This window comes from Lycorma delicatula, chromosome 9 (genome assembly GCF_047948215.1).
Source record: "Lycorma delicatula isolate Av1 chromosome 9, ASM4794821v1, whole genome shotgun sequence".
Classification (NCBI taxonomy): Eukaryota; Metazoa; Arthropoda; class Insecta; order Hemiptera; family Fulgoridae; genus Lycorma; species Lycorma delicatula.
In genome coordinates this window covers 39,428,672-39,448,324 of record NC_134463.1, presented here as the reverse complement: position 1 = coordinate 39,448,324, position 19,653 = coordinate 39,428,672, and the positions used below count along the sequence as shown (strand labels likewise).

The following is a 19,653-nucleotide window of genomic DNA, read 5'->3' as shown; positions in this document are numbered from 1 at the left end:
AATTTACTATATATGTGGTCTGCTTAGAAAATAACCAAACATTTTTAATTACGTGCCAGCAGAGGTATTTCGTGATGTGCAGTTGGCAGCACTGTGTTCTGCAACATGTTCTTGAATTGTTTATATCTCATTTAGTTTTTGTGTTATTGTTATTTAAGTGCAACATGTTTAACTGTTAGCAGTGATTTTTGTAATGTGCAATTTTCAGGAGCAACAATAAAGTGTAGAGTTTTGCATGAAACTGGGGAAAACTTTCAACTTTTGAAACAAATTTACAGATATGATGGTGTGGGTCATATGCAAAGCTAAGAGTGGTTTTCAAAATTTAAAAATGGTTGTCAGTCAATTGAAAATGACCCTTTACCAGGAAGGCCTTTGACAACTGATGATACCCACATTCAGAAAATTAACTGTCTGATTATGCAAGTTGCTGACTGACTGTCAGAGAAAGGTTGTAGAAAAGGTTAGCATCTTAGCTGGATCATGCAATGACATTTTGACTAAAAAATTGGGCATTCATCAAGTTTGTTTCTTGTTTGATGACCAAACAACAGAAAGAATGAGTGGAAGTTAGTCAGCAACTTCTTGAACGAGCCATTAACAATGAAACACAATCATGCAAATATCATAACCGGAGACAAAAGCTAGATTTACAGCTATGACATTTAGACAAAAGTTTAATCAACACAAAATGGGATTGGCAAAGGATTTCCATGCTACAAGAAGGCATATCAGTCTCAATACAATGTCAAAAGTGAGCTCTCTATTTTTATTTTAATGGAATTATGCATTTTTAATTCTTGCCTCAAAGTGAACAACAGTAGTCTGTGTGTACTACAATCAGTACAGGTAGAGTACAATCACTACAGTAATCAAGGCATTTTACAATGGTTATGTGAAAAATCCACAAAAAGAAACCAAAGCTGTGGCGAGACAATTCATGGTTCCTTCACCACAACAATGTGCCTGCACACTCAGCTTTGTGCTAAAAATCAGATAACTGTTCTCCCTCTGCCTCCCTACTTGCCATTTTTTCTTATTTCCGAAATTAAAATCAGTGATGAAAAGATGCTGTTTTTGAGACTATTGATGACATTAAAGCAAATTCATCATGGACCTTAAAGGCAATTTCATGAAGCAATTTTCAATGAAGCAATCCAGGACTGCTTTGCAAAATGGAAACGCCATTAGAAAAAGTGTGTGAATAGAGGATGGTAGTACTTTGAAGGGAAAAAGACCAATAATCTGTAAAATTAATAAAGATTAAAAAAAGTATAGTTTGGTTATTTTCTGAACAGAACTCTTTATATATATATATGTGTTATATATATATATATATATATATATATATATATAACACACAAAAAGGTTTTGAGATGTATACCTAATGTAAGCATTATTTGCTGTACTATGTTCACAATAAGTGAATCTTAATCATTTCTACTTACACTCCTTTTAATCTACGCTATTATACAAAATTTAGTGAACAAATAAAATAATATTAAAATACTTCATAATATTTTGCATATTCAATATTAGTGGATAAAATTAAACAAAATTTAACTGTGAGCTTTTCATCTGAATATCTTTAATATCCATTATTAAATGTTAACATATTTTAATGCAATCATTTCATGAATAATGATCACCATACATCACTTAACCTGGTCAATACTTTCCATTAAAAAAATTATCAGTAAATCAGTAAATTATGAAAGAAAAAATTAATCATAATATTTCATGTAGAGGAAAATAATTGCAATTAAATAAAAAATGGACTGAGCATCAGTAATATGGACAATCTCACATGTAAATGTTTGATAGCAGAAAATCAATTACGTGGTCAGTCCTGCTTCGAGTTCAAAATCTCTAAAAAAGGTAATATTTTAAACTGTAAAAGTAACAGGTGTCTTAATAGCATTATGTTGCCAGGTATCATGGACTCCTAAATATCAAGATTGCTGAAATCTAAAATTCACAGTTTTGCTCAATTCACAAGTTTTATTCCAGTCTATAAATGAGACATTTTTTTGAGATCATTACCTGTAAACTTCACATAAAAAAAACTAAGCATTTGCTTGTGAAGCAGTAAACAAATCTAAGATAATTCATTTTTCATACAAGTGACAAGGAATAAAAAAATTAATACAAATTTACAAATTTTATTTTTAATTTCAAAAGTAATATTTGTTGTAAGTAATATATTTATTTTTATAAATGGATAATATTTTTGCATTACCATAAACAAATTAGATATATTAAAATTATATTTATATATGTATATACAGAAAAAATTTATAGTAATAAATCATATACTTTGGTATAAAATAAATTTAAGGGGTACTTTTTTTTCATTATATTATATATAATTTAAATATATTTATACATGCAACATATACAAGCAACCTTTGTACAATTTACAAAAATCATTATAGACTAATAATTGTGATTTATATAATAATACAATACTTACAAACATATATATATAAACATTACATACGCACATACATTAATAACAACAGACATCATTATGGTATTCTATTTTCTATATTAATAAAAAAAATATCCATTCATACAACTAATATTACATAATTTGGGCTACTTTTAACCAACCTTACTTGAAGCCCTATTTTCAGAAAATTTTATTTAATATGAGAGAGTACTACTTAAATTAAACAATGAAGACAAAATTATTTTGGGCAAACTTCTACCAAAGTTGTATACGAGTGTGAAACACAGGGTCATGATCTATAATTAAAAAATTAACCCAAACAGTTACAACAACTGATTTTAAATTTAAAAAAGGGTTACACAAGATTTTGAATTAAATAAAATTTATTTCTTAGGAAATACGATTGCATATCATGTTAAAATATTTGTTTTGCAAATTATTTCACAAATATATTCATTTAAAAGAAAAAAAAAGATAAAAATTTTAGAACTGAAAAAAAATTAAGAAATACAATAATTAACAAACTCAAATATAAGATTTCAGATTTACCATAAAATTTGTTTAGTTTACAGTAATGTGTAAAATACAATATTTAGGTAATAATGTGATATAAGATTTAAATATATAATTCCAATTTAAACCCACTCTTTAATGCATTTTGCCATAATCAGTATGTATTTTAACATGTCATCGTATGCTGTCCTCTTACTGCAATAATCTTGATTAAAATGAATTCAAATAGATGGAGACTTGCAGGGAAAAGTTTTTTCTCTCCATTTACTAATTTACAATAGAGGTTCTAACTAGCATTTTTTTTTTTACATTTCTTTCCTTCCACTGAAAGTAATGTCAAAAAAATCTGTTTCTTTTGTATAATTCTTAATAATTTGCATATATAATCTGTAGCTGATAATACAAAAGTTTCTGCAGTTTTCACAGTATTACTTATTTTTATTTAAATACTTCATATAAATTTTTAATTAGTATGCATCATATTTTGCATTAATTTTGTGGTATAAAACTGATTATATAAATACTAATCAAAGATATATTTATATGTAAACTTATTACTAAACTATTTTTCTTTGAGTATATATTATTTCAGGATAAAATTGTACTTAACAATGATTGATTTTTACTAATAAGTATTGTTTTAAAGATAATTCATTATAAAAAATGCCAGGCCAAAGTGGAAGTGTGAAACAGTGTGAAGTGGAAGAGAAACAGAGCAGTTGTGACAATTTAGAATTGTTAATCTGAACGTTCTAAATCTGAAAGTTCAGATTTAGAACGTTTAGATTATCTTCAGTATGAGTATGAGGATGATGAATTTCATGACCCAAAAATAATTTTGGTGCAGTGATGACAAACAATTGCCATTAAGTGATAATTTTGTTTGGGAGAATATGAATATTTATTATTAAATAATTATCAATTATTTATTAATAAATATTTACTTATAGTAATTTGATTGATCTGTGGTTGACCAACAGAGGAACGCAAAAGTTAGGAATGGTGTTTCCATTATTTATATTAAATAGGGATTAGTCAGATCAATAATCAGATATAATCTTATATTAGAGAGAAAAATATTTTCTTCTGTTACATCATGTGATATAAAAATGTAAAATTTATCTTAAGATAAATGACAGTAAAATCACGTTCATAAAAGTCAAGAGGGAAATAACCAGCCAGAACTAGGAATATCAAGGAACTCTTAAAAGTTTAAGTCACACATTTCAAAGTTAAAAAATTTAAATATCTATGAGTAATGACTTTGTACAAAAATGAGTAAGTACTGAAAATACAAAAAAAATCAATAGTGGAATGCGAGCATGTTTACAACCAATAGGCTTCTCACTTTAAAAGTATTTTCTAATAGGTTTAAATTACATATATACAAAAGTATTATACTTCCACTTAATTATATATAGGGTGGAAAATTGGCAAAACCAAGGTTTAAAGGTGGAACCTTTAGCAAAAAATCAGAGAACAAAGTCATAATTTTTAAGAATAATATACTAATGAAAACCTTTGGACCAATATCTGAAGAGGGATGGGAGAGAATCAAGACACAATGAGGAAACTCTTTTTAAAGAATCAGATGACTCAGATGGGCTTGCCATATACTATGTATAAGTAAGGAGTCGCTGGTGAAGGAGGCATGGAGAGGACCACTGTAAGGAAAAAGGCTTCCTGTAAAACCAAAAATGAGATGTTGGGAAAAATCTATGAAAGATGCATGGGAACCAACTAGGGTATTCATTCCCATGGCAGTACATAAGTACATTACGTGATCAGTTTGAAGTTTTTAAAAATCCTTCAATTTTTCAGATAATATAAAAGCAGATAAGTTCTAAGAATAAAGAAAATTTTAGAAGAAGCAGCTTCTAAAAATAATATAGCTCTTGTCAGTTCTGAAATTTCTACTGAGAAAGGCTATACCAGTATTTATTGAATTGGAATAGTAGTTCCAAACTGGCTAAATTATTAAAAAATAATAAAACAAATTGCCAGAACACTCTGAACTAATTGAACAATTACAAAAAAAACCTTTTTTACTTTTTTTTTTAAAACTTTTTATAACCAAAAAATAACAATAACATAATATTATCGAGGGGGTGAATATTGCAACTTTACATTCTGAAATTGTATCTATATTCAGATGACATAATGAATGTTTAATTTCTTTCATTTATATATATCCTAATATTGAAATGGTTCCAGAAACGACAAATATAATAAAATTGCCTATTGTTCTGGACTATAATATTTTTAAATATAAATGATCAAATATTGAAGAATTACTATGAACTAAATTATGAAAAAAAATTTTATAAAAAAAAGAAGAATAATCATCCAAAAAGACCATTTCGCTTTCAGATTAAATGCAATCAACATGTTAATTCTGAACACAACAGTAAGTAAATTATCACAGGAGGAGGGATTACGGATCCGTAAATTCTCCTCCAAGACACACTGATATAGATTTTTAAAGGTAAACATTGTTATTTATGAAAATTTGTAAAAAAAACTTTCAAAAGGGATATAAAGTATGAAATAAAAAGAATGCATTAAAAGGTTAAAGAAAAATAGCCTTCAAAAATTATTTTTTTATGTAATATACCAAACAGTTAAATGATATAATGACAAATAATTGCTGATACAACTTTAAAAAAAAAAAACATCAATAAAAGTATTAGCTGCTTTGTTAAATTTACACTAACATTAAGACAGATTTTCTCAAAGTAATATGATTTTTATCAAAATAATTCATACATTTAAAAATTACATTTTAATTCATTCACTTATAAAATTGCAATTGTGTAATAAGAAAATAACTTTCATTATTAAAATATTTGTGTTAACATAACCTATTATACGAACTTCATTTAAATGCTGTGTAATGTAAAACTTTGTGTTCTTTAAGGTAAAGTAAATTTTCTTGCAATGACAAAAAATTAACCCATAAATTTATTTATAAAAAATAATCCCAGAACTTTTTTGATGAATATGAACATTTAATAAGCTTTATTTGAATATATACTTTAGAAGGGTTTAGGAGATTGTGACAATACCTTACAAGCACTCTGGCCAGTTTGTTAATCATGTAGAAAGGTGACCTCTAAAGCTGAAAAGACAGCGAAAGCCCTCTCCAGATTGATGGCAAATGTAGGGGGGGGGGGGGGCAGCCAGCTGTCATCCAAAAGTTAGGTACTTGCCATAACAGAGTTGTTGGATCATATTTTATGTGGCACCAGTCTGGCAACATATCATGCAATACGGAAGATGTAAAGTTACCTTCAATGGCCTGATGAGAAAGTTAGCACTCAGAATAGTCTCTGCATACAGGACTGTTTCTGGCCACGGAGGCGGTTTTCATCATCACAGGGGTGCCACCTATTGAACTGAATATTGCCGAATGGGTTGAAACGTTAAGCGGCAACACCAAAGAAGAAGCTTTCAAGAGGTTATCAAGGTGGCAGGATAGATGGGAGCGTGGCACTGTTGGAAGGTTGTGGACCTTCCTTGTCATCTTTAATATTAGAAAAAAGGTCTGTTGGGGGCATGGGGAGATAGATTTTTGATTAACTCAGCTCTTGACGGTTGTTTAACGCATATCTAGCCAAAAGAAATAAAAGACCAGAACAGAGGTGTTGTTACTGTGGAATACACATTCTTTGAGTGTAGAAGGTGGGCAAAGGAGAGGCAGCAGTGTAACACCGGTCTGTTAAGTGTAGGTCTGTTAAATGCGGAAAATCTTGAGAACAAACTGTTGCTTAGCGAGGCCTCACGTCAGATAAATTCTGCAGAAGAGAGGCAACGATAGCTGTTTCTTGGATGGATGGACGGGGAGGGGACAGCTTAGCCAAGGAGGTAGCTTGGGCCAGAGGGTAGCTGGGGGTCCCTATGGGTTATCACTGCTGAGATGTCCAGGACTCCCAAACCATTTGCAGTAGGCTCACAAGAATGCAGCATGCCAATGAGTTATGCTGCAAGGCAGGTACTGAGACTGTTGTAAAAGAGGGAGGGTTTTTAGCTAGTGCGACCCGAAACTACAGTTTGCATGGGCAGATGGTGGCTGGTAAAAAAAAATTGTTAATTATAATGGTCAAAGCCAACCAAGCATGTGTTGATCTACTAGTGGCATAAAGGAATCTGAGATTAGGAAAAAGAATAGGTGATGAAAAATACTGGTGTTCTTTGGTTTCAATCACACATCTCAGGAATAGCTGACCTGAGACTGTACATGACTATACTTCATTTACATTCATATACATCATCCTATGAAGAAGTAATACCTTCTGGTGGTTCTGGAGGCCAAACAGAAAGAAAAGGTGATGAAAAAGCATGTTCTATCCTCAGAACCACATTAACACATGCTGACTGGGACCCTGTAGAGGTATTTCCATGGTACCGAATATCTCAACATAAACTCTTCTAAGAATATTTATACTCTTCTGCATAATATTTATTTTAGATCCTCATATAGGGTATGAGCTAACATATTAAATTAGTGCTTGTGGTGTAGAGACGAAAATTACCTAACCACACTTCTGTTGTAGGCACTGTATGAGTAATTTACAAACTCTGTTTGGGTGAATCTGGATTATTAGCCCTCTGAATTTAAAATAACCTGATTCAAGTTCTCTATCAAAAATTAAGGAGGACAGCTATTAGGAAATTTTGATTGAAACATTGGGGGGCCCTTCAGAGGGGGAGGCAACGTTTAAAAATGGCATATTTAATACCAAAAATACCTATACGAATAGTACATGTCCATATAAGTTTGTAAAGAGGCTCAAATTCTGTTGATTCATGCAACTTGAGAAAGAAAGAGCTGAGAGAAAGAGAGAAGAGATAAAAATATGCCTATCAAAATTGGTAGACTACTCAATCACCTATCCACATGTCCTGCTATTATCAAATTAATTAAACCTGGTTGTATTTACTAGTAAATTGGTTCTTTTGGATATTATGCTATTAGAATTGCAAATGAAAAATTAATAAAATTAAAAACAGGTTAGAAAAATTAAAATAATAGTTTTTTTAAAGGTGTGAAATATTTTGTGAATTTCTTTCATTATAGATACTGCTCAATGTGGTAATTAACTATAATAAACTTTTAAGTAAGAATAATGTTCAACTATTGTATCATCCATATACCGTTCCCATTCTGTTTTTCACAATGCAACTGTAAATCTTATGATCTGCAAAATGTTCACCATACATAAATAAACTTATTCACTCCCAATGATATATAGATCATTGGGTGGTAATTGTGTCTAGCTTGCCATACTCATTGTAAATAAATAACAACTTAAGAGTTCGTGTAATAATTATTACATGAAAAAATAAAAATACATTACAAATCAAAAATATAAATTATGAATGTGATATACTCTATGCCAATCATTAAAAGTCTACTCTCATTACTGCACCCATTTGATTAATTATTATTGAAAATTACAATTTTGGTAATTTTATCTACTGTTATCAATAAAGAAACATATCTTTAGGATACTTTCTATCAGTTCTATGAAACATATGAAAACCGTTAGAATATTACTTTTATAAATAACTCAGAGATTCCTGAAGTCTTATTTATAACTACCCTATTTTATTAAAAAATTGCAAACTGTGATTATAGTAGCAGTAACTATAAACTATTATAATAAAAAATTCTCTAATTTATCGTAATAAAAAATGAAATATTTAGCTAGTTTAAAAACTGTTTTCATACAATACAGTGTAAGTGTAATCTAACATTAAATATCAAAAGAAAATTATTATTCATTCATTTTTTTTTTATGGTTAAAAACTTCAAAATATTAATAAAAACATACACTATAAACATTATAGAAACATAAAATTAATAAACATGAAAAATTATATAAAAATGTGAAATATTTTGTGTGCTCACTTGTATACATTTTAAAGAAATCAATAAAAATAATATTTTCATCTTTTTGTATATTTTTTGTCGTTTCCATTACTGCAGCCAATACTTTTACAATAAATAATGCAAATATGTGGATGCAGTACTGGGAAATATGAAAAAATTATCCTGCTGTCAGTGCATTATCAAAAGCAGAAATTTTTTTTGTAGAGTTTTGAAGTGTAATAATGCTGTATGACAATGTTGTAGATAGAGTAACAATTAAAAAATACCAACATTAACCACAGTCCTTTCAGGCAGCAAATACCCATCCCATCCACAATCCCTGAGATCAGAGCATTTTCACCCAGATGTGAGAAACACATTACTGATTAATAATTTTACATTGCCCAGCTTAAATATATGGTACAAAAAAATTGTTCTCTCTCAAAGCGCTAACCAAGAATAAGTACAAAGTTTCATTAGATGTTTAATACAATAGCAAAATTTGCAAATTTTTTTTTTAAATAAAAAATTTTTGCGTAAAAGAGTAACTGCTGTAATATACCACTCATTCATTATACTTTCTGCATTATCATTTCAGTAAAAATTTTACTTAATAAATTTTGCATTATTTTATATTTAAGAAGATGTCATTAAAACTAAGAAAACAGCTCGCAACGAAACAAATTTTTTTTGACAGGCTCTATTCTTTCATGAATATACCAAAATGGAAGGTTTCATTATCAATTACATTTTCTTCTTTTATTACGAAAAAAATCCTAGAAACATCAAGGTAGTATCACTTATGAAAAAAATAAACCTTGAAACAATACTGTTATTTAACCTAATTTTACATTTACTTTAACTTTAAAATACATAAAATTACAATAACTTTAAAAAGAATCATTTTTAACAAACACCTAACATTTCAAGCACCAAATCCAATAACCAAAATTCCTTTATAAGCACCAAAAGGATTTAAAAAGTTGGTGCCGATTTGAATTGGTTATGACTGAAATAGATTTGCAGATTCTAAACATGACACCAGTTTCAACTGAAAATAATTTCTCTAATTTTTTTTTTTGAAACTGTAATGATTTACAATATATCAATTCATCTAACAAACATTGAAAACACAGCTATTTAAAAGTAATATAAAGTACTATTTTTACCAATGCTTATGCAAATAGACTGCAGAAAGCATTTAAAATATTTCTACTTTACATTATTTGACAGAAATAGATAAAATTAATAAACAATTATAACAAATAAAATAAACAAAATATATTATGAATGTAACTATTTAAATCTTTGTTAACAATTATTATCTTTGGCTAAAAATTAATAATTTACATAATGTTATAGAGTTCCTGCTATTCACTAATAGTATGCAAAACAAATTTATTATATACTTAACACAACCCTGAGAAAACATTTACTACCGAACTAAAGATAATTACAATCAAAAAAGTTTTATTTCCAATAAAACTTCCATAACATGATAAAATATTTCACTAGTAATATATGTTACTTTGAAAACAAAAATCCCTTAAAATTAACTTGTGTCCTAGTACACTTCTTAGCATTTTAGGCTTTGAATAATATTGATGGTAGCGTATATTTAACCTGTTTTTAGGCAGATAACTATTTTCTATATCTATTTCTATAATTTATGATCATATTATTTCTACAGGTGTTAATTTGTACAACTAGTTAGTTAATATAATCACTTAAAAAATAAAAAAATAACCAAATTATAGATTAATAACTTCATCTGTTATGTGTTTACAAATTGATTTAAAATAAAACAGCATGTATAAAATAAGTTATAATTTACTTTTTGAACACTTTATAATACACATTCGCTGTGTTTTTAGTATATAACAATGAAATATATTCCACTTAGTTGTAAAAGCAACTGATAAATAACGCAATTTGTATTAACAGTAATTTTGTATTAACAGTTGCTTGTACCACACAAATTTATTTATGATTCTCATTGCCTTACTTTGTAGAGTTTTTATCATCTTAACACATAAGAAATTAAAAAATGAAATGTTGTTCAGTAGAAAATTAGTATTCAAAGAAAAAACAGCAAGAAAATGAAGAGTTAGCCATAACACAATTCAGTTTTGGTAATATGTAACTGATAAAATCATTCCTGCACAAACGGAAATTTTCTTTTCTACTTGTATGTTATGATATAAATATTAATACAAATCTAAAGATTATACGTCTCAAAATAATATCAGATGTTAGAAGAATTTATTTCATTAATCAGAAACAAAAAAAAGAAATGTTTCACACAAATTATAAAGAAGTTTGTAGAAGACATACGGGTAACAAGTTAATGGAATATAAAGTAAACAAGTTTTTTATATTTAGAAATGTAACATAATTTAATAAAAATATATAGAAAAAATATTTTTGTGTATTCACATTGTTCCATTAACTAATTCAAACATTTATCATAAAATATATATGAGTATATTTATATTAATAAAAGGGAGGGGAACAAAATACACTCATTCAGATAAAACAATCAATTTTATATACTATTTAAGAATTTGGATAAAGCAATAAACTGTATCTCTTGGGCCTTTATGGTTCCACGACATCTGGAACATCACATGGAAGGGAAGGAGGTGAGGTAAAATAGCCAAATCCATGGTCATTGAACAAACTTCCATAATCACCAGTCAGGTGACAACAGTTTTGACATTATTTTGCAGCCTTTGACACTAAACCCACTCACTATAATTGGTTTTCTAAAAAAAAAAGTTGAAGAAATGAGAATATGAATTTCCATTAATTAATTCTGGATTGCTAGACAGAAAGAAGTTGTTATTAATAAAATAAAACAACTAAAAAAAATAGTATTTTTACAAAAAAAATGTTTATGTATGATTTTAATTCTAAGTAAATAAGGTGGTGGAAAACTTTATTTATTTATTTTTTTCAAAAATTACAAATAAAATTGGTAAATTCTTGGATGAGCATAAAGATGTAGATATTAAGATTTGGTGTTCCATGACCAGAATGACATTAGAAATTGAAATGTAAAATAAAAAGGAAGTACAGAATCGGTTCTTACAAAAACTGCAAAATTATTAGCTAAAGTTTGTGATTAATCACCATATCCAGGTAACACTAGAGGAAGGTATGACATTCTCAAACAAAAAGCTAAACACACTATGAGTCAAATTTTATAATTTTTTTTTAATATTGTATTATATTTACACTTATATTCTTATATTTCTGAATTGTATAAACTGTTCAAGATTTAACAAATAAAAAATACTGTTTATTATTTATATTTTTGCTGCTCAATCAATATCAGTAAGTCAAATATGTAACAACATACTGTCTTTTTATTATAATTACAGTTTTTAAAATAACTTCAGGGATAAAACATAAAAAGTGGTGAATAGAGAAAGCAAGAGGTATTTTTTTTTTAACTAGACATTAAAATTAAAAGGACTGATGAAATGTAAAACAATGCTTTTTATAAAAGTTAAAACCAAAATTACTTGTAACCTAAAGAAAAAAGTAATTAAAATAAATTTTCATTATTAGTATTATATAATATATAAACAGTTTCAACATACTTTTGGAAGAAAATGTATGTTGAAAATAATTTTGTTTTTATATAAAAACATTTTATTAAATATTTAAAAAAATTAACAGTTCGCTTTCAAAGGCTCCCTATTCAGAGTTTGTACTATCCCTTCAAATACCCGTAATGAATAACAAACTAAACAATCTTCTGAAGTGTAACTTCCTAACAATTTGAAAGCATAATTTCTTAAAAAAACATCATATTTATCAAAATGAACAACAAAGATTATGACATTTTAATCATTCAAATCAAATTTTTAGATTATATTACTAGTACCAAAAGATGTAACTCTGTCACCATACTTTAATATTTTATAACCGATTTTGAGTTCAGTAAATTAAGTTACTAGTCATTTTCTAACTTTCTAGCTGAAAATTTAAGGTTTAGCATGCTGAATGTTTCATTTCAAATGTTCAATTTAAATTATTCTGAAAGATAAAATACCACAACATTTTTGAAGTATAAATCAACAATTTTACAATGAATTCTTTTAACTTTTCACACAACAATAAACTAATATAACAATTTTCCATACATATCTTCAAAAGAAAATGCACTTAATTCAAAACATTAGCAGAAAAAATTATTCTTAACTATAATAGGTAAATTCAATTCTTAAAAATTGTGACATTCTTAATGATCTGCAAAATTAACATATTTTGTAAAGGTAACAAAAAACCTAATACTTTTTTAAACTTTATCATAAACAGGCAGAAAAAATTAACAGAAATATAAATTTAACTTTATCAATATAAAATTATGAAGTTAAAGCAAATTTGATTGTGAATAATATGGACATAGCTAGCTTGTGTGAAAATTCAACACAAGTATTTTATAAATCTAACTTAAAAACGTTGTGGATTTATTTATATTTAATTGTTTAAGGAATGGTGTGTATAGACTGCAACAATTTATTTTCATAATGTACAATAAAAAAAAAAAAAATTACAAGATATAAACCAATCAAAATGAAATACCAAAATTATTACTCTTACAATTATTTTTTTAATTTATTAACTTATATCTTCACATGAAGGAAATATTTATATTTTTTGGTACTTGATGTAATTCCTATAGTTAGCTTCTAACATGATATGCATGATTGTTTTTACTGCTTTTAGATGCAGGAAGCATAGTAAATTTCATTACTATAGAAAAATAAAAATGAAATGTAATGCAGTTCTATGTCTTATCTTCTAAATCCTATCAAAAATAATACTGTTTGTGTGACTCCGCATGATGCAATGAAAACATTTTTCTTTCACCATAAAAAAAGCTATGTAAAAAAACTAAGTGCTTTGAAAATAAACTTGACCATAAAAAAAATAGATTTCAGTAAATTTTTATAGAAAAATTACTACGTATTGATGATTACTATTAATTGCAGTATAAACAATTATAATTTGTTTTAAGAACAATTAAGAAATATATATTTAGAAAATAATTTTCTAACATTAATTTCAATTTAACTTTTACTGTTAGCATAAGTTTTAAAACATAACATCTGTAAGTATTTCACATAACTACATTTAAGAATACAGACATTCAATTTTGGTCTTGGTTAAGCTATAAAAAAATACAGATTTGTATGTAGTTCACTACTTTCAGCTTTTACATCAAATTTGTATTTCAAATTACATTAACATTCCCGGATTATTTGTATTCTGTAGAACCAAACAGTAATTTTAACCAATATAATTTAATATAATTTTATATTTTAAGGATTTTTTGTGTTGATGAAAACAAGTACAATACAAAAACATACATGGTCAGAAAGCTCTAAAAAAATTAACTGTAATAATCAAAGAGTTAATTATTGACTGACATTTAAATGTTTTTTCTATAAGGTTCAAATTGTAGTTAAACTTGAAAATTTTAATATACAAAGAAATTATATGAGTTGGTTAGAATGAAAGTGGTGAAAGTCAAGAAATTGTACAATCTGAATTAAACATAGATTTGCGTTATTTTTTGTTTCTCTATTCAGTGTGATGGTGGTGTAAGTCAATAGTACAAAAGTTGGCCACTAGGAGCAACATCAATATTTTCTACTAATCTAAACTGCTGTTAAGTTGAGAATGACAGTGGTGTAAGTCTGTTTCCAGATCAGCTGATTGTTCGACTGTTGTTTACTAGCGAGTGTAATTCTCATCATAGTCATTTTAAAGTTGTATTCATTTATTATATTTACAATATTTATTATATCATATTTATTTATATATTGTATCGACATTATTATACCAGAAAATTTTAGTTTTACTTGTATAGTTTGTGTCAAAAAGTTTTGTAGTTTCATTTGCATAAACTTTTATAGGATATGTTTTAACTATAAAAAACCCTGAAAAATACTAAAACGGCATTTACAGCTACGTTTAATAACAGGTTTGAGTTTTTAAACTGATTCTGAGTTTGAAGACGATCCCGACTAGATTGTAGCACTGTAGCTAGACCAAGTAGGCCTAGATTTAGCATTGTTCCACCTAACAGAAGTATTGCTGCCGGCCTCCGTGGCACGAGTGGTAGCATCTCGGCCTTTCATCCGGAAGTCCCAGATTTGAATCGCAGTCAGGCATGGCATTTTCACATGCACTACAAATCATTCATCTCACCCTCTGAAACAATACCTAACGGTGGTCCCGAAGGTTAGTATTGTCAGCTATTCCTCAACATCAGATTCTGCGGGATCTGTCAGTGCTCAAAGTAGCAATGAACTTATTGGACCAATAAACAAAACCAAATCACAAAAGAGGACTGTAAACCCTGAGAATCATAAACAAAAGAAAACTAAGTAGCTTAGGTACATAAACAACGATACATAAACAAAACAGGTTAAATTAATGAGAAAAAATTTTCTGGATTAATGTGCAACTAAAACTAAAGTGCAGTGCAAATTTTTCAAAAGATGAATGTAAATTAATGTTTGAGAAATTCTGAGAAATAGGAGATTTTTGGAGGCAAAATGCTTTTATTTAGATCCAGCATCAAGAAATAAAACAACAGAGACCAAGAAAAGAGAATGGGTTAGAAAGAGGAGGGTCCAATAAGTATTTATTGAAGTCAGAAAAAGGCATTTCTGTACCAGTTTGTAAAAAATATTTTTTACACACTCTGTGTGTCAGATGGAAGGATAACCAGGACGCTTAAAAAGATGTTGGAAGGAAAAAGTTCCCTGGGGAAGACTTTAGAGATATTAAAGGCTGTCCCTCGAGAAACATATCTGATGATCATATGAATTCATTCCACTGTTATCACATGGGGAAAAAGTTTTCCCTGTTACAAATGAAAAAACAATCCTAATATAAAATATCTGTGTGAACCTTGAATATAAAAAAAACTGTACGAACTGTATGTGGAAAAGCATAATTTTTTTGGCAAAACTCCAGTAAAACCATGACAGATATATATTTAATACTAAATTTAATTTATATTTTTATCTACCTAAAAAGGAGACCTACAAAGATGTGACATTTTTAAAGTGAAATATTCTAAACTGGAACTGAGTATTATAGAAAAGGTAAAGTCGAAGTCTGAACATGAATTACACCTAAGAAAAGCTGAATTCACTAGAGATAGCACAAAAATGAGGCAGAATCTCCAAAATGTGATCCAGAGAAAGTTATGTTTGTAGTATGACTTGAAGAAAGCCCTTCCATTTCCAATACTTACTGTTAAGTGATGTATACTACAAAAAGAATTATTATTAATATAATTTCAGGGTCCATGACTTGGAAAAAGATGCCAGTTACTTTTATGTTTGGGATGAGACAGTAGCTTCTTGAGGTTCCCAGGATTTAGTTTTATGTTTAATTAAACATCTGAAATTAAATGCTCACTTAAGAAAATAAGTAACAATCTACAGTGACACGTGTACAGGGCAAAACCGTAACTTAAATACAACCTAGTATTAATGAGATTCTATCAAATTGAAGAAACAAATATCGAATTAATTTAGCAAATATTTCTTGTGCCAGGACATTCATTTCTTCCCAGACTTTGGGTGTGTGAAATTAGCTGCTAAAGGCAACAGTATGTATGTACCTGAATGCTGGTATGGTATTATGAAGTCATGTCGTTGCATGAAGAAGTTCATTGTCTGCCAAATGAATCTGAAGAAATTTTTTCTACAATTTACAGAGGAATATTAGCAATATAAAAAATATACAAACAACATGGATGTAAACTAGCGCAATGGATAAGGACTGAAAAAAATTAGATATTTTTACAAAAAAACTCTTCAAGTTCATAGACTTTGAAAAACGTTATATTAGCCCTACAGGCAGAAAAGGGAGACCAGTGTGTTTAAAAGATTTATCACAGGAGATGTACTCAAATGTTAGACCAGGGTCCACAAAAAAAGAAAGCTGGTATGATGGATCTGTTACCCTACATCCCTCCAGTGCACCATGAGTTTTTCAACAATTTGAAAACTATCATTGTTGAAAAAACCATAGGTCCCCTGCCATTACATTATGAAGAGGAAAGTAATAAAGCAGAGGAAGAATCTTGAAAATTGAGGTTTAAAAACAAATTCTACGAAATAAACTTGTAATGTTTCTAAGGCAACAGTGAAAACAAAACTGTTTTACATTTTTAGTTTAATTCTTATAAATTTTAACATTTAAAAGTTTGGATAACTCAAATGTGTGTAGTAATAACAAAAAGAAAAATGTAAAATAAATAGCTAATTAGAACACCATTTAAAACTTCCTTTCGTTAAACCCACTTCCAATATAGAATGACAGTGGTGATAGTCATTTGAAGCTGTATATAACAATCTGTACTATGTTTTTACAAAAATAAAGCATCATAGGGTCTATATTTGATTACAAATACATTGCATCCAGTTAAATATATGTAAATTGATTTTTTTACTAATGTTTTTACAAAACCTTCAATTAAGCAAAACACAGTTACGATGACTTACACCACTTTCATTCTAATCAGCTCATACATTAAATTCCAGTGCACAAGCTTTGAGTTCATAACATGAAATTATTCATCTAAAAAAGGAAAAAATTCACTAAATCTTAGATCACAACTTTATAAAAAAAAAATGCCATAGTCATAGACATTTTTTTTTGTATTTGGAGATTCACTGTTAAATAATCTATAAAAATATAGTTCAATAAATTTTAATCATCTAATTAAAAACACTATAATAGGGGTTTAAAAACTAATTTTTTTTTAGCGACAAACTGTTGTAGGTGAACTAACATGAGAAAAAAGTTACATTAGAAAATGCATAGCCATTTTCACAAGCAAGCATCTAGGATTTGCTAGTTTATGTTAAGACTGAAGTGGTTTCCTCATTCTCTTCTCCAGGATGAGTATTCTTTAAATGAGTATGCCAGGCCCCCCAAAATGTAGCTGATATTTAGTCCTATCACTCATAGGGATGATTAGCTTAAGAATAAAATTCAGGTTTATCAGTGAACGGAAAATCATGTAGACATACCCCAAAAATTTTTAGTGAAATCTGCATAATTCGTTTCCTAAATTACACACAAGTAAATTTTATAATATAGTATATCTGGTTAAAATTCATATTTACAAAATAATATTAAAAAAATAATAATACAACTAATTCCTTGAATATCTACATAATTTGTTATTTAGTATGAAATTTACAGGAACTCTATAATTTTAAAATTGTAAATATCACTGTATAGCACATCTTTCAAGATATGAAACACATTAATGACTGGTGTTTTTCTCTCCAGCATTTAGTACAGAACTAAGAAATTGTTATTACATACACTTATAAATAAATAGATTCTACATAAAAGGGTACTTGCTCAATGTAGAAAAAACAACTATTTCTTAAAAAATTTACTGATTTTTTTCCACTACTTATGTCAAATTATAATACAAATCACACGTTATATAAAAATAAAATATATAAAAATAAATCATAAAAAAGTGTCACATGATTCATCAATTAATGCACATTGTATGTATTAAAAAAAATTTCTTCACATAGCCTGAAATGTAATTAATATAATTAAATTATATATATCAACTAATATGTTCGTTATATTATTTTATCATTTAAATTGCACTGTGGGTGATTATTTAACACACATTAAATGTACAGTATATTTATATCACACATATTAAAAAAAAACTAAATGTTCAGAAATTGTAATAATTAAAAACAAATTATACACAAAAAAAAATACAAAAACAAACATTTGTCTCTCTCTTCAATTAATTAATTATTTGAAATCAAATAAATAATTAAAAATTGTACATTTATTTTTTAATGTCATTAATTTAATGTACAATAAAATAATCTAATAAAGGCACTATTATCTCACAAAATGATACAAAATGAAATACCAAAATTATTAATCTCTTATTATTTTTTATATATTTTATTAATTTATAACTTCACACTTTAAGGAGAAAAAAAAATATATATATACTGTTTTGTACGTGATAATTCCTATAGTTAGCTTCTAGCATGATGATGATGGTGGTGATGATGCGTGTTTGTTTTCTGTGCTTTCTTTTTACGTGCAGCAAGCATATCGTAGAATGGATTGTGACTTATACTTTGCCTGAAACATTTAAGAAAAAATTAATATTGTTAATAAAGAAGTATGTAAAATGTTTAATTGATATTCAACTTGACAGGTGCTGCTTTCATGATCGATGGGAGAGACACAAATGTATTCATATACAAAAACATATGGACAAAATAAAATTCTTATGTTAAAATTATGAGAATAATTAAAGAGAAAAATCTAATCTAAAATTAAATCAAATGAAATATCCGATATTTCTGAGATATAGAAGAGACAATATATACACTGTTTAAAATTGTAAAACCTTTTTAAATTGACTATTTCTGATGTAAAGTTAGACCAATTTTAACACTTATGGCAATTGAAAAATTCCATTATAAGTGTATCAGAATTCATGAAAAAAAATTCCATTAAATAGTAGAAGGAACATGTAAATTCTCAAGCAATAGCCTACTTTTATCTTTTGGATGGCATATTTTAAACTAGATAACATATGAAGTATATCACTTGCAATATTGCTACATTTTCTTCACACGTCAGCTCTTTACAACGAAAAGTTATTCTTGGAATATTTATTTTACTGAATTAAATTTACATATATATATTTAAATTAAGTAAAAAGCTGTGTCAATAATATTTTGGTAGATATCAACAGCTCAGCATAACACAGAAT

The 19,653-nt window shown here is 27.7% G+C and overlaps 1 protein-coding gene across 5 annotated transcripts in view; it reads right to left on the bottom strand.

Annotated features, from left to right (window-relative positions):
• Window positions 1–12,459: 12,459 nt before the first annotated feature.
• The window catches only part of step (cytohesin steppke), a 107,669-nt gene continuing 100,475 nt past the window's right edge, over window positions 12,460–19,653 (bottom strand). For all 5 annotated transcript variants that reach the window (XM_075375570.1, XM_075375567.1, XM_075375568.1 and 2 more), the window contains one exon: window positions 12,460–19,013. In XM_075375570.1, coding sequence (XP_075231685.1) covers window positions 18,905–19,013 — 109 coding nt within the window. In that variant the 3' untranslated portion in view covers window positions 12,460–18,904. The remainder of the gene's footprint in view (window positions 19,014–19,653) is intronic.